This window comes from Henckelia pumila, chromosome 3 (assembly GCF_033568475.1).
Source record: "Henckelia pumila isolate YLH828 chromosome 3, ASM3356847v2, whole genome shotgun sequence".
Classification (NCBI taxonomy): domain Eukaryota; kingdom Viridiplantae; phylum Streptophyta; class Magnoliopsida; order Lamiales; family Gesneriaceae; genus Henckelia; species Henckelia pumila.
In genome coordinates this window covers 89504260-89528895 of record NC_133122.1, presented here as the reverse complement: position 1 = coordinate 89528895, position 24636 = coordinate 89504260, and the positions used below count along the sequence as shown (strand labels likewise).

Here is a 24636-nt window from a genome sequence, read left to right as displayed (position 1 = left end):
AATACACCCCTTCAACATGTGTATACCCTTGAGCTACCAACCTAGCTTTATTTTTAATGATGTTTTACAGACTCATATGTTTTATTTTTGAAAATCCACTTAGTTTCTATAACATTACCATGAGCAGGACTCGGTACCAAGTACCAAACATCATTCCTAACAAATTGTTCTAACTCTTCATGCATAACATTGACCCAAAATTCATCCTTTAAAGCTTCTTTAATCTTTTTGGGTTCAATGTTTGACACGAAATAAGAGAATATTACTTGAGAATACGTAGAGCTCATGCACATTAGACCTGCCATTTTTCTGTAGTCCACCTTCTTTTTCCTTCTAGTTTGCAAGTCTCCATGAACATCTCCAATTACTTGTGAGGTTGGACGATTCTTCTAAATTCTGCTTGGAATATTCTTTTCAGCTTTGTTTACCTCACTGTCCTCATCAATATTCTCATCAGTAAGCTTTTCAACTTTTGTTTCTTGAATTTCTGCAGGAGGTGTTGTCGGAGGTGTTGTAACACCTTGGACAACATCTGAATTTCGAGAATTATCCAGCAGATCATCAACTTCATCCTCGGCTGTTTTTTTCTTTAGATCTGCAAAATCATCAAATACAACATTAATAGACTCAAAAATAGCCCTAGTTCTTAAGTTATACATCCTATAGGCTGTGCTATTTGATTAATATCCTAAAAACATTCACTTATCACTTTTTTCATCAAACTTAGCAAGATGATCCTTATCATTCAAAACATGACATACACATCCAAAAGCATGAAAATATTTAAGGTTTGTCCTCTTTCCCATGAGAATTTCATAGGATGTCATAGTAGTACCATTCCTCAAATACAATCTATTTGAAATATGACATGCAGTATTCAAGGCTTCAGCCCAAAAACGTTTTGAAATATTTTTCGAACACAACATCACTCTTGACATTTCTTGCAAAGTCATATTTTTCCTTTCAGCAATTCCATTTTGTTGTGGAGTTTTAGGAGCATAAAATTCATGAGAAATACCTTTCTTATCACACAAACTAGCAAAAGAAGAGATTTTGAACTCCTTACCATGATCAGTGCGAATTCTGATTACCTTCAGATTGTATAGGTTCGAAATCTTAGTGAGCAGTTTCTTGAAGGCATCAAATGTGTCTGATTTTTCTCTCAAAAAATTTACCCACTTATATCGTGAAAAATCATCCTCACAAACAAAAGAATATTTCTTACCACCGAAGCTTTCAACATTCATTGGACCCATTAAGTCCATATGTATAAGTTGGAGACAGCGTGTTGTCAGGTTTGCAACACATCGTGTGACACATTAGTCTGCTTCCCTTTCTGACATGCTTCACACACAAATGGATACCAGATTTCAAATTAGGCATACCTCTAATAGCATCTAACTTACTTAGGTTATTTAATGTCTTGAAATTTTCATGATCCAATTTTTCATGTCATAGATCAAACTCATTCACTTTTGTGTGTCTACAAGCCATCTCTTCTCCAATTTGATAGCAGTTGTCGGATGACCTAGTACCTGTCATGACACAGAGATTTGAATCATCAAAAACTTTGCATAATTTCTTATCAAATTTCACATGCAAATTATCATCACAAAGTTGGTTTATGCTTATTAGATTTGAAAATAGTTCTTCAACATGAAGCACGTTGCGAAGCTTAGGCAAACCAGCAACATTCAGAGTTCCTTTTCCAATAATGTTTCCCTTTGAACCTCCTCCATAGGTTACTTTTCCACTTTTATGTTCAACATAATTAGTGAGAAACTTCTTGGAACCTGTCATATGACGTGAGCTGCCACTATCAAAGTACCAAGAACCTGAAACATTAGTTCTCAAAGCAGTATAATCATATGACAGTGATTATCAACTTTTGGTACCCAAACTTTTCTTACAGAAGATCTATTTCTATAGATGTTGCGGAAGGCTGTTGGCAACACCTTAGGCAACACATTTGATGCAGATCTCTGTCTGTAGTCTTCCTGCAGCTTAAAACAATATGGTTTGATATGACCAGGTCTATGACAATAGTGACAAATATACTTACATTTCCTTCTAGACATTGAAGGAACAATAGGCCGTGGCTTTGGTTTTTGAGGATAAATTGGTAAGGCCTTTTGCTTGAGCTTTCAGTACTGCTACTTTCCTTGACAAACACAGGGCCTTTCGAACTTTCACCAACCTCAATTTTGTTGTTTTCAAAACCTAAACCAGCCGTACCATCCTTTCCATCATGAGTAGTGAATCAATCTTGGTAGTGCTTGAATTAAACTTGGCCCAGGTAGCTTTTGATTTTCCGAGTTCTTCCTTCACCTGACTTAATTCCATGTCTTTATTACTCAGCATAACTTCAAGCCTTGACACATCATCCTTTAGATCGGAATTTTTTTTTAAAGAATAGTATTCATCTTATTTCTTTCAATTCAATCAGCATGTAACTCTTCAAACATCATCCGAGCTTCTTCCATGGATATTATCTCATCACCCAAATCATTATCATACACATTATGAGTAATGGAAGAATTTAAACAGACTGACCTTTGGGAGGTGTTACGACCAGGTGTGGAAAGAACTGCGGCAACACCTAAATGATTTACTTGAAACTTCTTTTTGCTTTCCAGTAGGGCAGATAGGGCAGTGTGGCTTTATTTATATTCCTGTTCTTATTCATCAGACTCTTCATCACTTAAAGACATATTCATACCTTTCCTAAGCGTGTTAGCATACTCATTTGCATAATGTCCAAAGCCTTGGTAAGCATGGCACTGTACCGTGTCTAACTTCTTTGAAACAGGCTTCTTCTTCCCTTCCAACATCAGTGGAGGCTTAGGAGTATCAGTAGATTTCCTTGGTGACTGTTCTGGTCCAATAATTCTCAAAGGCTTGCTAGGAAATATTGGAGCCTTGAGTTTTTTATCTGTCTTTCTTGTCTCTTTCATATTTTTAGATAATCATTGAATTTTCTAGTCATGAGAGAGATCGAATCATCCTCTAAATCAGACTGATGAACTTCTTGGTGTAATTGAACATACTCCTCATATGAAGGATTTGAAGCTTGAAGTGCTATTGATTTCCCTTTTTCCTTCTCTTGTGGTGTAAGGTATATCTCAAAAACCTGATGGATACTAATCAGTTCAGTCATCTTCATCTTTGAGGTGTCTTTCACTTCCTCAAGCGCCCAAATCTTCCCATTGAATCTCTTTGGCAAAGATCGAATAACCTTGTTCACCATACTTTCACTAGAAATAGGTCATCCAAGAGCATGCGCCTATGTAGCTATCTCCCTAAGTCTTTTATCATAATCAGCAATAGTTTCATTCTCATCCATCTTGATATTCTCAAATTTTGTGTTTAGTAATCTCAATCTTGTTCTTTTCACACTATCAGTTCCTTCACAGTGTTCTTGAAGAGCTTCCTATGCATCCTTAGCAACAGTGCAGTCAGCTATGAGTCCAAACATTCTCATATCCACAGATGAAGTGATGTTTTAATAATTTTTAATACTAAAAAAACGTTCTCTACAATTGCAGTTACAACGGATATATAACAATGCCATCAAAGTAAATATATCAAATGAAATAATTGATGTTTTTTCTATTAAACGGTCCTTTTAACAATCTCGCTAATTTCTGCGAAATCAGAAAATTGATTGATACTTCATATCTCAAATAAAGGTACGATGTTGGTGCTCAAGATGCGCTAACTCTATTAAAGAGAAATCAGATGATAAAATTGAGTAAATTGAAATAATTTTTCTCATCATAAGTAAAAAAAAATGAATTTGATGGATCAAAATATGCTATACACGACAAAAAATTTGTGTTCATCTGGCTAAAGGGATATATGTTTAAATCTCTTAAAATATGTCACTTCATAATATCTTTCAAAACGATATTAGTTAAGATGATTTTTTTTCAGTGATAGTCAAGATGGATGTGACTCTTCTGTTATTGAGAAGAATGTTGCACAATTAAAATTTGAAAATGCTAAAGTTACAACAAATATTGTGTACAACGATATTTACAACAATAATATCGTGAGATTTTGCTATCGCGAGATTTCACTACAAGAAAAACGCAAAAAGAGAACGGATTTTATCCGTTGTCGTAGGGGGTCTAAAACTGTTGTATCTGATGGTGTTGTCAAAACTGCGTCCCTACGACGTTGTCGTTGCCCTCAAAATCAACGGATTTTATCCATTGTCTTTGAGGGAAACGAAAACGGATTTTATCCGTTGTCGTAGACACAAATCTGTTGTCTTTGAGAGAAACGACAACGGATTAAATCCGTTGTCGTAGGGGTGAAGTTTTGACAACACCATCAGTTACAACAGTTTTAGACCCCCTACGGCAACGGATAAAATCCGTTGTCTTTTTCTATATAAAAAACAAAAAAGAAATATATAAATTTTAATATTATAAATAAACCAAAATTTAAAATTTCATAAATTAATTTTTATATACAATTTTTTAGTATTACAAATCACTCAAAATTAAAATTCTAATTCAATGCACACTATAGAAAAATGCGAAAAAAGTTCAGAAACTAAGGACTAGAGGCGTGAACAAAGCGAACATGATCTTCTGCTTCCCATCCACGTTCGTGTTCTACACATGCAGAATATGCTGGAACTCCTCGTTCAACACCAGCGACTGCAATTCAATTGATGTTGAATATTCTGCTGCACCAAGTATGAGTTTTGGAGCGCGATAGTAACGAGTGCAAATGTAGGCTATGCTAGTTTCACCCTTCACCTGATAATCGTATAGTTAGTGGTGAGAAAAAAATCATAATTGATAAGATCAAACCATTTAAGTCCTCAGAGAAGATTAGTTTAATAAGCAAACATAAAAAAAGTTTAATTGGAATTAGTGGGGTAGGTTCCTGGCTCGCACCACTTAAACTTGGAAACAAACATATCTCAGTTATTTCCTTCACAACAAATCAAGAACTATGTACCATAATACCAACTATTCTCCGGACAAAAAAAACCCAAGGCTAACCTTTTTGGTGAATTAAATCAAATACCAAGTCAACCAAGGCACTACAACAGATCATTCTTTGAAATTGAAAATTCATCCACCCATCCATCAAAACAGCGGAAAACATGCACTACACAAAAAATTCCTAGTTGACAAGCATCGAGAAAATCTAAACACAACAGAGTTACAAACATCTTCAACAACGAAATGAATTCCAGCAAACAAAGGGCAGATCTGACACCAACAAAGCAATCATATAGCAACATATAAATGCCCAAATGCATCTCCCAAAAAAAACAAATGAAACATATTGAGAAAATTACATGTGGGTTACAAAGAGTTCAAGCAACCTGTGTCTCCAACAGTGTGTTCAAAGCATCAATATTGATGGATCGGACATGCTTCCAGTGGCTTCTGCATCTTGGACAATAGCTTCGACCTAGTATGAATATCAACCACAAAGTAACCAATAACCAATAATTTTTTATGTACAAATTTTGTTGTACATGTAGCATCACTCATTAAAATTTGTATGTTAAAAAGATATTATATATATAGTACTAAATTGTTTTAGAATTTCAGGGGGGCGGTCGCCTACTTTCCGAACCATGTAGCTCCGCCACTGAGCTAGAAGACATATTGAATAAAATACATTATTCAGGTATAAGTTTTACTTACTAGGACATAAATTATATCCTCAATGCATTATGTACTTACATGATTTAATTTATGCATCTCTTATGGTGATAGGAAAAAAAACAAGGAATGCTAATGATCTTGATATTGAAGTAGTACTAAACATCATTCATATTTTGCTACATGTTTTTCTATCAAATACAATAAATTGTGTTTTCATGTTCCAATAAATATTTTATCGACAATTCTACAACCATTACAGACCAAGATAGACAACAACGTTGATGTGAATCTCATCATGTAAGGTAACATTTATTACCTTCTTCAATTTAAAACACAATCGAATTATGGAGATGTTTTTAACAATAATGGTGCTTAGATAATTCTTGGAAATAGTGTAGACCAGTATGTGGGTTTATTTTCCGATTCACCGTTTACGCTTAATGTCAATTAATTATTAAGTAATCCTTATCTTTATTAAATAAATTTTGTACTATTCTTGCTTGCAATGATTGAAATTATTTGCTATAGTTTTTTTAAGGAAAAATAGATCCCAAAAACAGATGTTTCTCATTCTTGATTTTTTTCTTAATTATTTACAAGGCTAAATATTTCATTGCGCTTATATTCTCATTTTTCAAGTTTTATTGAAATTTATATCTCATTTTTAATATTTTTGTTAGTTTGGTTGTGTTTAATTTAGTTGTTTGAAAGAAATATGATGTGGCTGTAAACGGGGAAAAATGGAAGATGATTGCATTTCTATTTTCTAATTCAGCGTACTATCTGCTACAGTGATAATTGAGGCATCCTTATTGTTCAATTTTGATATATTCTCACTGGCCATCTAAAATGACTTTTTAATCTTATTTTAAGCTGTTTTGAGGAATAAGGGAACCAACAAACTGATTGTTATATTTGATATGTCTATATAAACTACAAGGTAGTGTTTGCAACCTCTAAAAATAAGTGATTATGGAGATTCTCTTCATAAATTTGTGAAGAGAATCTCCATAAACACTTATTTTTAGAGGTTGCAAATACTACCTAAGTTTTATGGCTAATATACACCGTTTGGTTTGAGTGATAGGATAAGTAATCCATAGATAAGTAATATAATGTAAATTAATAATAAATAAAAAAAATAGTTAATACATTATTTGATTTGATTGATAGATTATAATTTATTTAATTTAATTGATGTAAAATTATTAATTAATATATAGATAAATAATATGACGAAAATAAGGTGAAATTAATTGGAATAAGTTATACATAGATTATAATAAATCAAACCAAACAATGCCTAATATTTTGTGGTGGATGATTCATTTTACATAATCATGCTGATGGTAAACCCTTATTTTCTCATCATCTAATTTCTGTTTTCGTATATTCTAAACAAATAAGATTGTACTTGAACTTTTTACACTTAGTTACTTTGTTATTGGTTGGGTAGTTGGAATATTCCTTTTCATTGTTTACATTAGGATTAGATTTTAGAGTGTTTGATGGCATATATGTTAGCAGAGATAAGTAAATTAACTTTACAATAGGTAATTACTTTTTTGCTTCAACATAACAAAATTTTAAATATGAGAAAACCATTTAAGACGATTCACTATTTTAAAATCTCTCTATTTGTTTAATTTTATTCCATCTTCATTTCGATTAGTAGCCAACTCTCCGCCCTTCAAAAGTATTTAGACAATGATTGATTCAAAGTTATTTGTGATATTTGATTATTTAACTTGGTAGTTCTACCCACGAATTAATTTTTTATTTTTTTATAATTTGAGGCTAATTACGCAAAGTTGCCAATGTGTTTTGTTTGCTTCCCTATTGTATTCTTGGTTCCAAGTTTTCGACTACGACTGATAACTACCTGATTTAATGTCATCTCTTCTCGGTAGTTCAAAATTTAAAATTTACAAGTTTCTTCTATGAATATATATACGTGAGAATTATTTTTCATGTACCTTTCTAATATTGATGCATGAGTATGTTATGATTTAATATATTATTTTACTAAAAATAAAATTAAACTTTATGCACCACTGGAGATTCGCTTCTTATGGTATTATAGGACCACAATGAAGAAATCTAGGTGGACACGAAATAAGATTAAATTTAATGATTGAAATGCAGAAATATCTTTGAGTTTCAAAACAAAACTCACTTTTGTAACATGTATATATTAGGATGGTTTATCTCAACTTCATTTAGTGGTAGGCTTTTTTCAACGATACATTGTGTACGTAAAATTTAAGTTTATTGTAAGTATTTTAGTGTTATTATGTTGATGGTTTAATTTATTTAGGGAACATGTATATGAAATATACATGTTTACACATATGTGTAACGCGTTTATCACATCCACTAGAAAAATAACACGGAGGTTTGCCACGGTTGAATAAAGACCGTGGAAAATTTTGCCACGGTTTGCTTAAAGCGTCCCAAAATGCCACGGTTAAACATAACCGTGGAAATTTTCGACGGTTTTTTATGACCGTGGCAAAATGAAGCCACGGTTATATTAACCGTGGCAAAATTTGTCACGGTTATAGATAAAGCATTGTAATTTGCGACGCTTTCTTAAAACCGTGGCAAATATTTGTCACGGTTTAATAAAATCGTTGCAAAATTTGCCACGGTTTACTGAAGCGTCGCAATTATATTAACGCGACAAATTTTGCAACGGTTATTAATTAACTGTTGCACATAATATTCTACGCTTACCAAACACGTAAAGGACGCGTCTCCAACATAACACATTATCTTTATATATTGCAACGGTTTTACTAAAACCGTGGCAAAAAAAAATCAACTATAAATATACTTGCATTGATCATTGTTGCCATCGATCGAGATATATATATATATATATATATATATAATATATACGACATATTTGTTATATATATAGAAATATATAAGTTTATTTCTGATTTTCTGCTTCAATTTACATCTGGTACGTAGCCAAAAGAAGAGGTACGTAATTTGCATATATACAATTTTTTTTTATTTAAATTGATCTTATATTTTTTTTGTATATGCACAAAAAAAAATAGAAACGTTGCGATTGATACAATTATTATTATAATGTGATATGATTATATTATTGTTATCGTTTAGATATTTTGTTGTATATATTATAATGTTATTATATAAAATAAATATTTGACACCTCATTATAATATTTATTATTCATTCTTTTATATATATTAGTTTATATATATAATCATGTTATTATAATAACGTAGTGAGATTATATCATTTTTATTGTATACATGTTTAGTATATAATATAAACCGTTACTGTAGCACCGCATGGCTTACGATCGAAGTTGGATTGATCGGAGATTTGTTAATGGATCATTGAATGAAGAATACCTTAATGGGATCGAGGTATTTGTTACTTTTGCAAAGAGTAATCCGACATGTTTACCTGACGAAACTATAAGATGTCCATGTAACCATAAGAAATGTCAGAATCTAAGTTACTGGGACGAGAATACGGTCAAGGTACACTTGTGTAGGTATGAGTTTGTTCCTAACTATTACAAGTGGTACCTTTATGGAGAAAATTACATTCGTCCATCGTTTCAAGGAATTAATATGGAAGCACCATCCTCGTCTCGAAGTAATCGGCGTATGAGCACAGATGATATGACACCCAATTTCGCAACTTTAACGAATCCAAACTCATATTCTGACAGTGAATACCAATTTGGAGGCGACCAAACTTATTATGATTACCCAAATGTAATTGATGAGGCGATAATGAACGAGGATCCTGATACCAATGTTGTCGAAGATCCCCACGTCAATGTAAACGAGGAGGATCCTAACATGATTTCTAGAGCTCTATATGATATGATCAAATCGACGGAGAAGGATATTTGGGAAGGAAATCCATATGGACATACCTTGTTATCTGTTCTTGCAAGGTTGTTGAAGATGAAATATCAACATAGCATGTCTGAAAGGAATTATAATGACATGTGTCAATTAATGACAGAGTTATGTCCTGCCGATCACTATTTTCCAAAAAAATTCAATGCAACCAAGAAATTAGTCAAGTATATGGGGCTGCCGGTCGATAAAATTGATTGTTGCAACAACAATTGCATGATATATTGGGGTACAGAAAGCGAGTTGACCACATGCAGATTCTGTGAGCATCCGCGCTACAAACAAAGTCGATCACGTGGATCTAGAAAGAATATGAAGCAAATCGCGTACAAGCGGATGTATTACTTCCCCCTCACGCCTCGTCTCCAACGTTTGTACGCCTCAGAAGCAACGACGTCACACATGCGATGGCACCATGAGCATGTGTATGATGGAGAAATGATGACTTACCCTTCGAACTCACCTGCTTGGCGCAATTTCACAGAGACACACCCTACTTTTGCCTCCGAGATCAGAAATGTTAACTAGCACTTTCTGCTGACGGTTTCCAACCTTTTGGTCAGACAGGTCAGCAGTATTCGTCGTGGCCTGTGATTTTGACTCCATATAATTTGCCTCCTTGGATGTGCATGAAAGATGAGTACATGTTTCTCACTGTGCTTGCTCCTGGCCCAAAGTGTTGGAAAATGGTGTTCAGATCAATTAGAATTGATACCCGGTGCAGCGAAAGTTTAAAAAATTTATTTTTATTAATAAGGAACGATTCCATATCTGGGTATCAAAACTTTTACGATTAAATTCATACAAGTAAAACAAATAATCACAATTAATGTTTTACCTTAAATCTCAAAACGAGATTATGGACTCCAACAGAATTTAATCTGCTCTTCTTGTAAATCCCGGGAACTGATGGCGTCACGATCAATCACCGAAATAAGGTCCACGAACAGAAAACAGAAACCCTCTGATTGACTGCACTAGAAATCAATCAGAAGTTTTGCGTAGAGAATAAACAGATATGATCTGTTAATTCAGAATTGTAATTTTCCACAAAAATCACAATCCGAATTTTCTCAAAAAGGAGCAAGGAATTTTCGAAAAATCCCTTAGAATTATTTATGCAGTGTTCGAAAATTATAAGACACAATGTCGTTGATTTTCGAACCCAACACCTCTATTTATAGATAATTTCTAGTTATAATTGTATCAGGACTCTAACTCCTTAAAGCCCACAATCCATAACTTAAGCCCAACAAGCCAAGCCCGTTGTTATAGAAATTAATATAAAATTCATCGTGACTCCGATTGATAAACTGATTTCACCAATGTGCACAGAAACCATTTCTGCATCTTTTAGAGTCAAGATAATTTTTCTGAATCCGAATTCAGTGATTTCCAAAAATGTCCATCCCTATGTCATTTTAGGAAATCCCACTCCCTTTAGTTAAGAAGTCCAACTTCTCTTTCATTAAATTTAAATCTTTAAATTTAACTATCTCTACGGGGTTTTAGTAATCCATTACTTGTGTAACTCTCAATGGTTCAGGAATACAGCTAGCCGTGGGCTCACAACTCCTTGTGACTCGGAACAACAATTTCCGACTTACCCATCGAATCATGGTAAGAGCGCCTAGCAACATCGCCCCATGATTCCCTAGGTATTACTGATAGTGCCTGCAAGAACCAGTAGATTTTGGTTAGCGTACAGTACGGTCCCTTCATCCATATATCCCGATCGAATCAACAACCATTAGTACATCGAGAGTCGTTCGAGATTCGATAACTATGCATAACATCTTGGAGATTTATTAGTGACATCGCATGTGTTACTAGGATAACCCATTAACCTAAAACACATCATGTACTCTGGTCAGAGATTCGTCACACTAATATCTCCTCAGATCGCATAGGATATCCACACTCGCAAGTATGTGGTGAATCCTTGACAACAAAGCATCGACTCCTATATGTGTCATAACTGTACCCAATCCCGACACCTGATGACCCCAATAGAGTCGGTAAACGAGTCAAAGTACAATACTAGCATATAGAGTCTCAATGATATTTCAAGTAATAAGGACTAATGGTGTACAACCAAAACCGCGGACTTTATCCACTCGATAAGTGATAACCACTTGGAAAGTTCGAATAGGGTAGTTCGATCATTCATTATATGAATATCCATTTGCATGCTTTGAACATCTCTATGTTCCATACCAATGAAACGTGGTACTCGGCATCGCAAATTCTAGTCTCAATCTCGAGCGATCCTTATCCTTATTTGCGGACGGCTCAATTGACTAGGAACAATTTAGAATATACAGTGACTATAAGATGTGTTTCATGATAGCCATTCCCATGTGCTACCACATCTTACATACACTATAGTACATTTAAGGTCTTTATCAAAACAGCAATATTATATCATAATATAACAATATGAAGAAAGATAAAGTCAATACCATTATAAAAGTGTAAATTATATTTAACAAAAGATTGTTTTACATAGAGTCATAAAAGCCCTTAGCCACAAGTTGGCTAATCGGGCACCCACTCTTTCAATCTCCCACTTGCCCTAAAGCCAACTAGTCATACTACGTAATCTCATTGCTTCGCGATGTTTTTCAAACAATGGTCCTGACAAGGGCTTAGTAAGCGGATCAGCGATATTGTCTGTAGAGGCCACTCTCTCGACACTGATGTCTCCTCTTTCCACAATCTCCCGGATGATGTGGTATTTTCTCAGTACGTGTTTGGACTTCTGATGAGACCTTGGTTCCTTTGCCTGAGCAACGGCACCCGTGTTGTCACAGTACACCGGGACTGGACCAACAGCTTCAGGAATTACACCCAACTCTTGGATGAATTTCCTTATCCAAACCGCCTCTTTAGCAGCAGCTGATGCTGCAATGTATTCTGCCTCAGTGGTGGAATCCGCTGTGGTGTCTTGCTTGGAACTCTTCCAAGAGACAGCACCGCCATTGAGCACGAATACAAATCCAGAGGTTGATTTCGAGTCATCCACGTCACATTGGAAGCTAGAGTCGGTGTAGCCTTCCAACTTCAATTCTCTTCTTCCATAAACCATGAACACATTCTTAGTCCTTCGCAAGTACTTAAGAATATCCTTCACGACTTTCCAATGCATTTGACCGGGATTGGCTTGATATCTGCACGTGACGCTCAGAGCATAGGCCAGATCCGGTCTGGTAGATATCATCCTATACATGATACTACCAATGGCTGACGCATATGGTATGTGTGTCATCTTCTCTATCTCTTCGTCAGTCTTGGGACACGTAGACTTGGATAAAGAAACTCCATGACACATAGGTAGATGTCCTCTCTTGGACCCATCCATTGAAAACCTTTTCAATATGGTTTCGATGTAGGTTGATTGAGTAAGTCCTATCATTCTCTTAGATCTATCTCTATAGATCTGTATCCCAAGAATATAGGAGGCCTCACCCAAATCCTTCATCGAGAATCTACTTGATAACCATATCTTTGTTGACTGCAACATCCCTACGTCATTCCCCATGAGTAGAATGTCATCAACATAAAGTACTAAGAATGTTACCGCATCCTTAACTACTTTCTTATACACGCATGGTTCCTCCGGATTTTTGATGAAACCAAAATCCTTTATTGTTTAATCAAATTTCTGGTTCCAACTTCTTGATGCTTGTTTGAGACCGTAGATTGATCTCTGAAGCTTGCATACCTTATGCTCGCTTCCCATGGATGTGTATCCCTCAGGCTGCGTCATATAGATCTCTTCCTTAATGTTTCCATTAAGAAATGCAGTCTTTACATCCATTTGCCATATCTCATAGTCATACCATGCTGCTATGGCAATAAGAATTCTTATGGACTTGAACATTGCGACTGGTGAAAAGGTTTCATCATAGTCAACTCCTTGTCTTTGAGTATAACCTTTTGCCACCAATCGTGCCTTGTAGGTCAATACCTTTCCATCAGGCCCAAGCTTTCTCTTGTAGATCCATTTGCACCCAATTGGAACAATTCCATCGGGAGGATCTACTAAAGACCAAACTTGGTTAGAATGCATCGAATCTATTTCCGATTGCATAGCTTCAAGCCATAAATTTGAATCCGCATCAGAAATTGCTTCCTTGAAGTTTCTTGGATCACATCCAATGTCGGGTTCACTTTGATCCCCTTCAAGAAGAAGACCATATCTAATAGGAGGCCTAGAAGTCCTCTCGGATCTCCTAGTAGTAGGCGTGTCTTGTGATGATTCTTGAGGTATAGGATCGCTATTTTGTATTTCAGGTTCTTCTCGAATTTCTTCGAGTTCCATCATCTTGCCTTTCTTATCCAATAAGAACTCCTTCTCCAAGAAGGTGGCATTCCTTGAAACAAACACTTTTGTTTCATTAGGATGATAGATATAATATCTGATTGAATTCTTTGGATACCCCACAAAATAACATAAGGAGGATCGACTATCCAACTTATCTCCCACTGTCTGCTTCACGTAAGCAGGACATCCCCAAATCCCCAAGTACGAATACTTAGGAGCTTTGCCATTCCATAACTCGTATGGTGTTTTATTTACTGCTTTAGTGTGGACGTTGTTTAACAACAATAGCGCCGTTTCAAGCGCGTAGCCCCAAAACGAAGGTGGGAGCTCAGTGAAGCTCATCATGGATCGAACCATGTCCAATAAAGTTCGATTGCGACGCTCCGAAACACCATTAAGCTGAGGTTTCATAGGAGGAGTCCACTGTGAGAGAATCCCATTCTCTTTTAGATAGTACAAAAACTCGGTACTTAAGTATTCTCCACCTCGATCCGATCGAAGTGCCTTAATACTTTTACCTAGTTTGTTTTTTACTTCAGCCTTCAATTCTTTGAACCTTTCAAATGCTTCAGACTTATATTTCATTAAATATAAATACCCATACCTAGAATGATCATCAGTAAAGGTAATGAAGTAGGTGTTGCCACATTTAGTACCAATCCTAAATGGACCGCAAACATCTGTATGGATCAATCCAACAGATTTTAACTACGCTCAGGTTTCCCTTTGAAAGGAGATTTATTCATTTTTCCCTTTAGGCAGGACTCACAAGTAGGTAGAGAGTTAATATCAGACATATCAAACATGTCCTCTCCCACTAGCTTGTTCATCCTCCTTGAGAAAATATGACCTAGCCTAGCATGCCAAAGGTTTGTCGGGTTTTGACTATCGTCCTTCCTTTTAATTGTTGTTACCGGTTTATCAACATAATTAATTGGAACGTCTTTTAATTTTAAGCTATATAGATCGTTTTCAAGTTGTCCATTTCCAATCAAACATTCATTCTTGTAAATATTGCAAATCCCATTTACAAAATTGCAAGAAAAAATCATCTCTATCAAGCATAGAAATAGATATAATGTTTTTGACCAAATCCGGAACATATAAAACATCTCTCAAAAATAACTTAAAATTGTTCTGCAAAACTAAATAAATGTCTCCAATAGCTTTGGCTTCGACTTTAGAACCATTCCCGAGCCTTAGCTGGGTCTCACCCATCCTTAGCTTACGACTTCTTGTCATCACCTGCAAATCATTGCAAATGTGACATCCACATCCGGTATCCAATACCTAAGAAGAAGTATTAAGCGAAACATTTATTTCAATGTAAAACATACCCTTTGCAGTTCGCAACTGTTCGAGGTATTCCTTGCAGTTACGTTTCCAATTACCGGGTTTCTTGCAGTAATGGCAAACGTTTTCATCTTTTATTCCAATTGAAGCCTTATCCTTTCCCTTATTATTTGGTACAATCTTCTTGGGTGGGGCAGAACGTTTCTTACCCTTTTCACTTGGTCCTTTCTTAGAGTTAGAAGAGGAGCCAACCAAGAGTACCGGTTTATCCTTCTTTAGTGTGGCTTCATAAGTCACAAGCATATTGACCATCTTTTCAAGGGTGGCCTCTATCTTGTTCATATTGAAGTTCATCACAAAGCCGTCAAACGACAAAGGAAGTGAAAGAAGCAACAAGTTCGCATTGAGTTCATGCTCTAATGTCAGTCCGAGTTTTACCAACTTTTCAATGAGTCCAATCATGTGTACCCCATGCTCACGGACCGAAGTCCCATCTCGCATGCGGCATGTCATGAGCTCTTTGACAGTCGCAAATTTCTCGGCCCTTGACTGAGCTCCAAAAAGTTCCTTGAGTGCGCTGTGAATGTCAGCAGCATTCACCGCATCCTCAAATCGCCTCTGGAGTTCATCAAGCATTGATGCTAGCATATAAATCTTTGCCTTGACATCATGGTCCCACCAATCGTCAAGCTTTTTCAAATCTTCCGGACTAGTGTTAGCCGGGGCTTCCTTCGGAGGACGCTTCTCTAACACGTAGAAAGCCTTCTCCGAATTTAGAATGATTTTTAACTTACGGAACCATTCCGTATAGTTAGCGCCAGTCAACTTGTTTTGATCGAGAATTGAGAGTAGTGGATTACGCGAATTCATAGTAATGAAATACTGAAAAGGAAACAGACAATAATCAGTGATTTGTTTAATTAATTTACTAAGACATAAAATATGGCGAATTTCATTTTATGAATTACACTCCCACTATTTTGGCGATTTCACTACCCTCTAGTGAAAACGAGAAACATTTTCTTTAGTGGGAACATGGAGTCCAATTGACAAACTATGGTCCCGAATAATATCAGCCAACCATAATTTTCAAAAGGTAGAGCCCAATTGCTTCCAAAGCAACCTCCATGTTTTTACCTCATGTCCAATAAGGGCCCAATAATATGACGCCGTTTATTGTGACATGTCAAGATGACCCATCAATATTAAGTTGTGATGGACGGTCGCCATGTGGATCCCCAATAATATGAGCCAATCCCATGGGAGTTCCACCCAACTTACAACATGTGTCGATCCAATATACAGCTTTCCGACGAACGGGCCCCCCCAATAATATGAGTCGGACCGTATCCGCAGGTAGCATCACATACATTGATCGTTGATGGAAGGTAGGAATATTTAAACAATATTTAAAATTTCCTTTTGTTTATCTTGATATCAATTTTAAATCATATTTAAAATGAGGGATTTTATTTTTGAAAATTTGTCTCATCATTCAAATTTATGTATGCTTGCGGGATTCATACAATTTATGTCTAAACATGCATACATCAATAATATCATATATTATTAAAGGATGATCGATCCCATTAACTATTCGACCCGTGGTTGCCAATCACGAGTCTAAGTCCAATCCTAGGTGATATGCAAGTATGCAATGCAATCCTATTACATTGTGCTTCCAATTTACATTTCTTCGGTCTTCATTGTCTGCTGGGCCCATCATTTCTTCAAATCTTTGTCTCCCACTAAGTCTAATAAATTTACAATAAATTTCGATGACAAATATGGGATATATTTTTAGGGGTGGGAACGGGCCATAAACCAGGCCCACTTTTATTACATATGACAATCATATTGGGCTATAAACCAAGCCCATTAATAAACACCAACAACAATAAGACAAATGTAAATCACCTAACATATACCTAAAATATTGGTTATGGCAATCGATCATCCTTTATCCATTAATAAATTCAATAATTAAATAATTGGATAAACATGCAATGACATCATAATTTAAAAGATAAAATCATATTTTATCTTATCCATCCATAAGATCATATCTTATCATCAATTGTACCAAAATAATTAATTTTATAAAATTTAATTTAACGGATAAAATTTATAAATTTTCCAAAAATTCAAATTTATCCAAAAATCAATTTTAAAAATTTCGGACTCGAACAATTCGATCCGATGCCTCGTGATCTAATCAAAAACAATTTTCGATCGGATCAAACACAAGAATTACAAAAATTCAAAATTTTAAAAAAAATTAAAATTTTAATTTTCCGGGCTGCCCGGGACAATCCCGGGCAGCCCGTGCCCCGACCGGGGCTCGGGCTGGGCAGCGATCCGATCGCTGCCCGTGTTTTGCCCGTCAAAATTTTGATTTTTTTTAAAATTTGTTTTGTTTCAAAAACGAGGCTTAAAAATTTGTACAATCGATTAATTTAATCGTTTGATCTGAGCAACCTGTCTCTGATACCACTGTTGGAAAACGGTGTTCAGATCAATTAAAATTGATACCCGGTACAGCGGAAGTTTAAAAAATTTATTTTTATTAATATGGAACGATTCCATATCTGGATATCAAAACTTTTACGATTAAATTCATACAAGTAAAACAAATAATCACAATTAATGTTTTACCTTAAATCTCGAAACGAGATTATGGACTCCAACAGAATTTAATCTGCTCTTCTTGTAAATCCCGGGAACTGATGGCATCACGATCAATCACCGGAATAAGGTCCACGAACAGAAAACAGAAACCCTCTGATTGACTGCACTAGAAATCAATCAGAAGTTTTGCGTAGAGAATAAACAGATATGATCTGTTAATTCAGAATTGTAATTTTTCACAAAAATCACAATCCGAATTTTCTCAAAAAGGTGCAAGGAATTTTCGAAAAGTCCCTTAGAATTATTTATGCAGTGTTCGAAAATTATAAGACACAATGTCGTTGATTTTCGAACCCAACACCTCTATTTATAGATAATTTCTAGTTATAATTGTATCAGGACTCTAACTCCTTAAAGCCCACAATCCATAACTTAAGCCCAACAAGCCAAGCCCGTTGTTATAGAAATTAATATAAAATTCATCGTGACTCCGATTGATAAACTGATTTCACCAATGTGCATAGAAACCATTTATGCATCTTTTAGAGTCAAGATAATTTTTCTGAATCCGAATTCAGTGATTTCCAAAAATGTCCATCCCTATGTCATTTTAGGAAATCCCACTCCCTTTAGTTAAGAAGTCCAACTTCTCTTTCATTAAATTTAACTCTTTAAATTTAACTATCTCTACGGGTTTTAGTAATCCATTACTTGTGTAACCCTCAATGGTTCAGGAATACAGCTAGCCGTGGGCTCACAACTCCTTGTGACTCGGAATAACAATTTCCGACTTACCCATCGAATCATGGTAAGAGCGCCTAGCAACATCGCCCCATGATTCCCTAGGTATTACTGATAGTGTCTGCAAGAACCAGTAGATTTTGGTTAGCGTACAGTACGGTCCCTTCATCCATATATCCCGATCGAATCAACAACCATTGGTACATCGAGAGTCGTTCGAGATTCGATAACTATGCATAACATCTTGGAGATTTATTAGTGACATCGCATGTGTTACTAGGATAACCCATTAACCTAAAACACATCATGTACTCTGGCCAGAGATTCGTCACACTAATATCTCCTCAGATCGCATAGGATATCCATACTCGCAAGTATGTGGTGAATCCTTGACAACAAAGCATCGACTCCTATATGTGTCGTAACTGTACCCAATCCCGACACCTGATGACCCCAATAGAGTCGGTAAACGAGTCAAAGTACAGTACTAGCATATAGAGTCTCAATGATGTTTCAAGTAATAAGGACTAATGGTGTACAACCAAAACCGCGGACTTTATCCACTCGATAAGTGATAACCACTTGGAAAGTCCGAATAGGAAGTTCGATCATTCATCATATGAATATCCATTTGCATGCTTTGAACATCTCTATGTTCCATACCAATGAAGCGTGGCACTCGGCATCGCAAATGCTAGTCTCAATCTCGAGCGATCCTTATCCTTATTTGCGGATGGCTCAATTGACTAGGAACAGTTCAGAATATACAGTGACTATAAGATGTGTTTCATGATAGCCATCCCCATGTGCTACCACATCTTACATACACTATAGTATATTCAAGGTCTTTATCAAAACAACAATATTATATCATAATATAACAATATGAAGAAAGATAAAGTCAATAACATTATAAAAGTGTAAATTATATTAAACAAAAGATTTTTTTACATAGAGTCATAAAAGCCCTTAGCCACAAGTTGGCTAACCGGGCACCCACTCTTTCACAAAGAACCCTAAGGACAAACTTGATGTATTTCTACAACCACTCATCGCAGAACTTCAATCACTCTGGTCTGACGGTGCTATCACATACGACGTTCATTCTCGTACAAACTTCACTTTGAGAGCAGCTCTGATGTGGACGATTAGTGATTTTCCTGCATACTCAATGTTATCTTGTTGGAGTACCGCTGGTAAACAAGCATGTCCACACTGTATGTCAGACTTGTAGGCGTTCACACTAACACATAGAAGGAAGACAAGTTGGTTTGACAATCATAGAAAGTTTCTTCCAGTCAATCATCCATTGCGTCAGAGCAGAAACCTTTTCAGAAGTGGTCGCACTGTGTCGCACACTGCCAGAACTATGAGATCCGTATATGAGTTATTCGACGAGTTGGACTCATACAGTTTTTTACCATCGTACGAAGTGAACGCTGAAGAGCATAACAAAGATTTAAACAAAATGGTAGCAAGCGGGTGGAGGAAGAGAAGTATTTTTTGGGAGTTGCCTTACTGGAGATCGAACACGGTCAGACATACTTTGGACGTGATGCACATCGAGAAAAACGTGTTTGATAACATCTTCAATACGTTAATGAATGCACCTGGAAAAACAAAAGATAACGCAAAATCTAGGGCAGACCTTGTTGACATGTCTATAAGATCAGAGTTGCATTTTGATATTGGCAGCGGCAGATCAAAGGCTATATATTCTCTCTAAAAAGAAGAAAGACGCGCCCTCTGTAGATGTTTGAAAGATGTACGAATCTCAGATGGTTACGCTTCCAAAATGTCGAGGTGCGTCAACATGAACAAGTTACGCGTGTTTGGTTTGAAAAGCCATGATTGTCATGTGTTCATGCAACGGCTTATACCTGTCATCTTTAAGGAACTGTTACCAAAAGAAGTTTGGGATGTTTTGACAGAACTGAGTTTATTCTTTGCGAACTTGACTGCACGTAATATCAAAGTAAGTGATGTCATAAGACTGAACGAGAAAATATCATTGATTATGTGCAAGTTGGAAAAAATATTCCCACCAAGTTTTGAATTTGTTTTGCAGGATTCTTCCACCGAAGAACGACGTACCTTCGTTCGTTAAAAAAAATTTTAAAAAATTTTTTTTTTGGGAACCTACTCCTGGAGATATTTGACTAAGACTCAGCGTGACTACTATTGGGATCTATTTGTGGTACGTTATTTTTGTAATAGTCAAAATTGGTTACAATATTTATATTCTTTATTATTGATCAAAATGTAATTTGATTAAATTAAATTGTTTTTGTTTTAATTAACAGGCCAAGTATAGGTGGGATCCACAACATGAAAACGAAATTAGAGAAATTTGGAAAAACCAGTGTGTTGACGCATACCGTCAAACCTTGCATCGCTGGAGGAAGAATGGCAAGTTGCCTCCTACGATAATCAGGCGATATGGGCGACATATCTTGCACATTGGAAGAAAGAAAGTTGGCAGAAGATGGCGGCGGCGTACGGGAAGAACATGCGTAGCGAGCCTGTTGGTCCAGGGACTGGTTTGACCAGGCACATCGTGGGCTCGAGACCCTTTGCGGTACATGCTGCGAGTATGGTAATAAATATCTGATTACATAATATAAGAAAATATTATATAATCAATATTATTATCATATTAATTATTTGTTACTTGTAATTATCTATGTATGTACGTCCAATGCAGCGTGAGGAGCTTAACAGAGACCCAAACAGTTACGTGTTACATCTTCAGACGCACAAGCGAGCGAACGGGACCTTTGCCGATGGCAAGTGCCAGCAGATCAACGTATGTATATATTCAATTATGCTTTATTTTTTCCAAAATGTTAAATTTTGAGGCATATGCATACATGTAAATTTGTCATTTGGTAAAACAGGAAGAGGTGGAGCGTCGTATCGACGAGCAGTTCCCATTGAGGCATACTGGAGATGCCCAACACACTCCCACCCCTGAGCAGGTGAATGCGATATATTTCGATGTCGTCGGTGGTGTTAGTCATCGACGGGTATATGGTATCGGTTCCACCACACATACCATATACCAGGATGAGATGACCCCTCATCCTCGTGGCTCTAGCCAAATAAAGTCGTCGATGGCCGCACAGAATGAGGCAATACAGGTCGTTGTAGCTGACGCAGAAGCTGCTAGAGCGGAGATTCAACAGCGTCAACAGGAGTGCCAGCAGTATCAGAAACTCTTGGGTAAGATGGAGCAGCTCTTGGGTAAGATCCTCTCTGCGGCCAGTAATAAGAAAAAAAACAGCAGAGGATACACGTGCTGCTGATCAGTCGTCCTATCCATCTTATTCATTGCATATTCAAAATCCTTCTCCGAGTGATCGCGACGACGACAGAGATGATGACGCTGACGGGGGTGGCGCTGACGGGGGTGATGACGACAAGACACAGCAGGCGTCAGATTGGTCGCAGCTTTTGTATCGATAGATTGATGTTTGTTTTGAGATATTGGTTTATGCTTTTGGATTAGACTCTGGATAATTGTTTTGCGCTTATATTTAATATTTTGAATTAATTAAATTTTATGCTTTTGGATTAGACATTTGGATAATTGTTGTGCATTTTTTTTTAATATTTTGGATTAATTAAATTTTATTTATAAATTTGTTTACATTAACTAGTAATAATATTATGGTATTAATAAATAAATATATAAATTTATTTTTTTATACACTCATTTATATTTGCAACGGTTTTTTAAATCCGTAGCAAAATTTGCAACGCTTGTAAATAAACCGTTGCAATATTTGTGACGCTTTTGTACAAACGTGGCAAAAAGTTTGTTATGCTATACTTAAAAACGTAGCATAACGGTTTATTTATAACCGTGACAAATATTTGCGACGGTCTGTCTAAAAACCGTGGCAAAGTATTGCAACGGTAGTTTTTAAGCGTTACAAATGCAATTTTGCAACGCTTTTTGCGACGGTAGAAGCGTGGCAAAGCTCCGTGTTTTTTTATAGTGATCGCTACGATAAAACTGATTACACATCTTATATTTACATGCCTAGATATATCAATTTTAAAAATCATAGTGCCAGATCATATTCATTTATTATCATTTATATGAGTGAACAATGGGATGAATTTTACAAACAAATCTTATAAAATTAACATATTCTTTTTCACACGAACACGTTTACTATATTTTTTTTTTGTTTCACATGCAACGCATGTGCCACGGTTGCTAGTATGAAATATACATGTCTACACACATGTGTAACACGTTTATCGCATCGCTACGATAAAATTGATTACACATCTTATATTTACATGCCTAAATATATCAATTTTAAATGTCATAGTGCTGGATCATATTCATTTATTATAATTTGCATGAGTGAACAATGAGATGAATTTTACAAACAAATCTTATAAAATTAACTTATTCTTTTTCAAATGAACACGTTTACTATATTTTTTTCGTTTCACACGCAACGCGTGTGCCACAGTTGCTAATATTTATAAAAATTGAAAGACTTAAATGAAAAGGTGCATCACTTCAAATAAAACACATATTTTTACCAAAAAATGTAACAATATTTAACCGCCTCTTTTATTCAATCATTCGACCGCATGAATAATTTCAATTGGAGTTGCCAAATCAAATTTGAAATGTATAATTCAAATTCAAATTCAAAACATCAATTGGTGTTTATATATATATATATATATATATATATATATATATATATATATATATATATATATATATATATATATATATATATATTCATATTCAATCTTTTCACTCGAAAAATTCGAACAATTATTTTTGAACACTTTATTAATTTCTCATTCACTCTAATTGATAATCAAGAAATAATTTTATCACAAATATTTTATCAATTCTAAATGTGTACACAACCCAAATTTTCAACACTCTGCAACAATTCTTCTATCCATTGTCTCGCATGCTCGTGCCCATACTTAACCTCCCTAATTAATTTTTGGGTTTTTAAGGTAGTTTCTCAGCTTGATTTGGGGTTGAAACCATGGGATTTTCTTTTTACATGTTCAAAAATTTAAGTTCTGCTGGATTTAAATTATTCTAGTTTAGTTATATTTCTTTCCCCGTAGTATGCCTTTGATTTTTTTTTTTTATATGAAACACATATCATTGATGATAAATAAGAACAGAACAAATACACTGGGCATCAGGGGAGGCTCCACTAAGGGGCAAGCCCCCCTTAATTTTTTTTTTTGATAAAATTACTATAATATTCTTAAATTTAAAATAAAATTATAATTATGAACATAAATTAGGGTAAATTGTAATTTTAAAATTATAATTATGAACATAAAATTACATAAATTATGAACATAAAAAATTCAAGTCATAAACGGTAAATTATAAGTTAAATTTAAAATCTAACAATATTATTTAAATTTAGTACTATATTTAACTATTGTTATGTGATGATAATATATACATATACTATATATAAACGTTGAACACCTTAGAGTGAGGACACGAAATTTTATTCCAAAATTGTCCCTACACATTATAAATATGTAAATTTGAATTTATGTATATATATTTTTCATATATTTATCAACTAACTATTATAGATAGGATCAGATAAAATGATAAGTAATTTTTAATTTTACTTTTATAGTATTTTAGGAACGAAAAAAGTAATAATTCTAAAAATTATTATAAAAAACATATTATTCTTATAATATAAATATATTATATTATTTTATATACACGCAACGCGTGTGTGCGGTTATGCTATTATATATATATTTGTGACTTTAGTTCTGTCCGGCTGCCCCTCCTTAATAAAGTTCCTAAATCCGCCCCTGCTCGGCATCCCCCGGGATCACAAAATCAGTGTAACTGATAACGATAAAAAATAGCTAAGCTCAACGTACATGTCAAAGGCTAATCAGTGGCTAACACGCAAGCAACTAAAACATCAGTGGGTGTACAAAGTCCGAAGCACATGAATAATAATCTTCTTGAAAATGGAATCTGAAAGGAATATTTTATTCCTTATAATCATCCTATTTTGAAAAGATTTTATTTAATATATTTTGTCTTTCTTGAACATGAAGT

At 35.2% G+C, this 24636-nt stretch overlaps 1 protein-coding gene across 1 annotated transcript; it reads left to right on the top strand.

Annotated features, from left to right (window-relative positions):
• Positions 1-8962: 8962 nt before the first annotated feature.
• Positions 8963-10075, top strand: LOC140889178 (uncharacterized). Its single transcript, XM_073296887.1, has one exon. It carries the CDS (start codon positions 8963-8965, stop codon positions 10073-10075), a length of 1113 nt encoding a protein of 370 aa, XP_073152988.1.
• The last annotated feature ends 14561 nt before the right edge of the window (positions 10076-24636 follow it).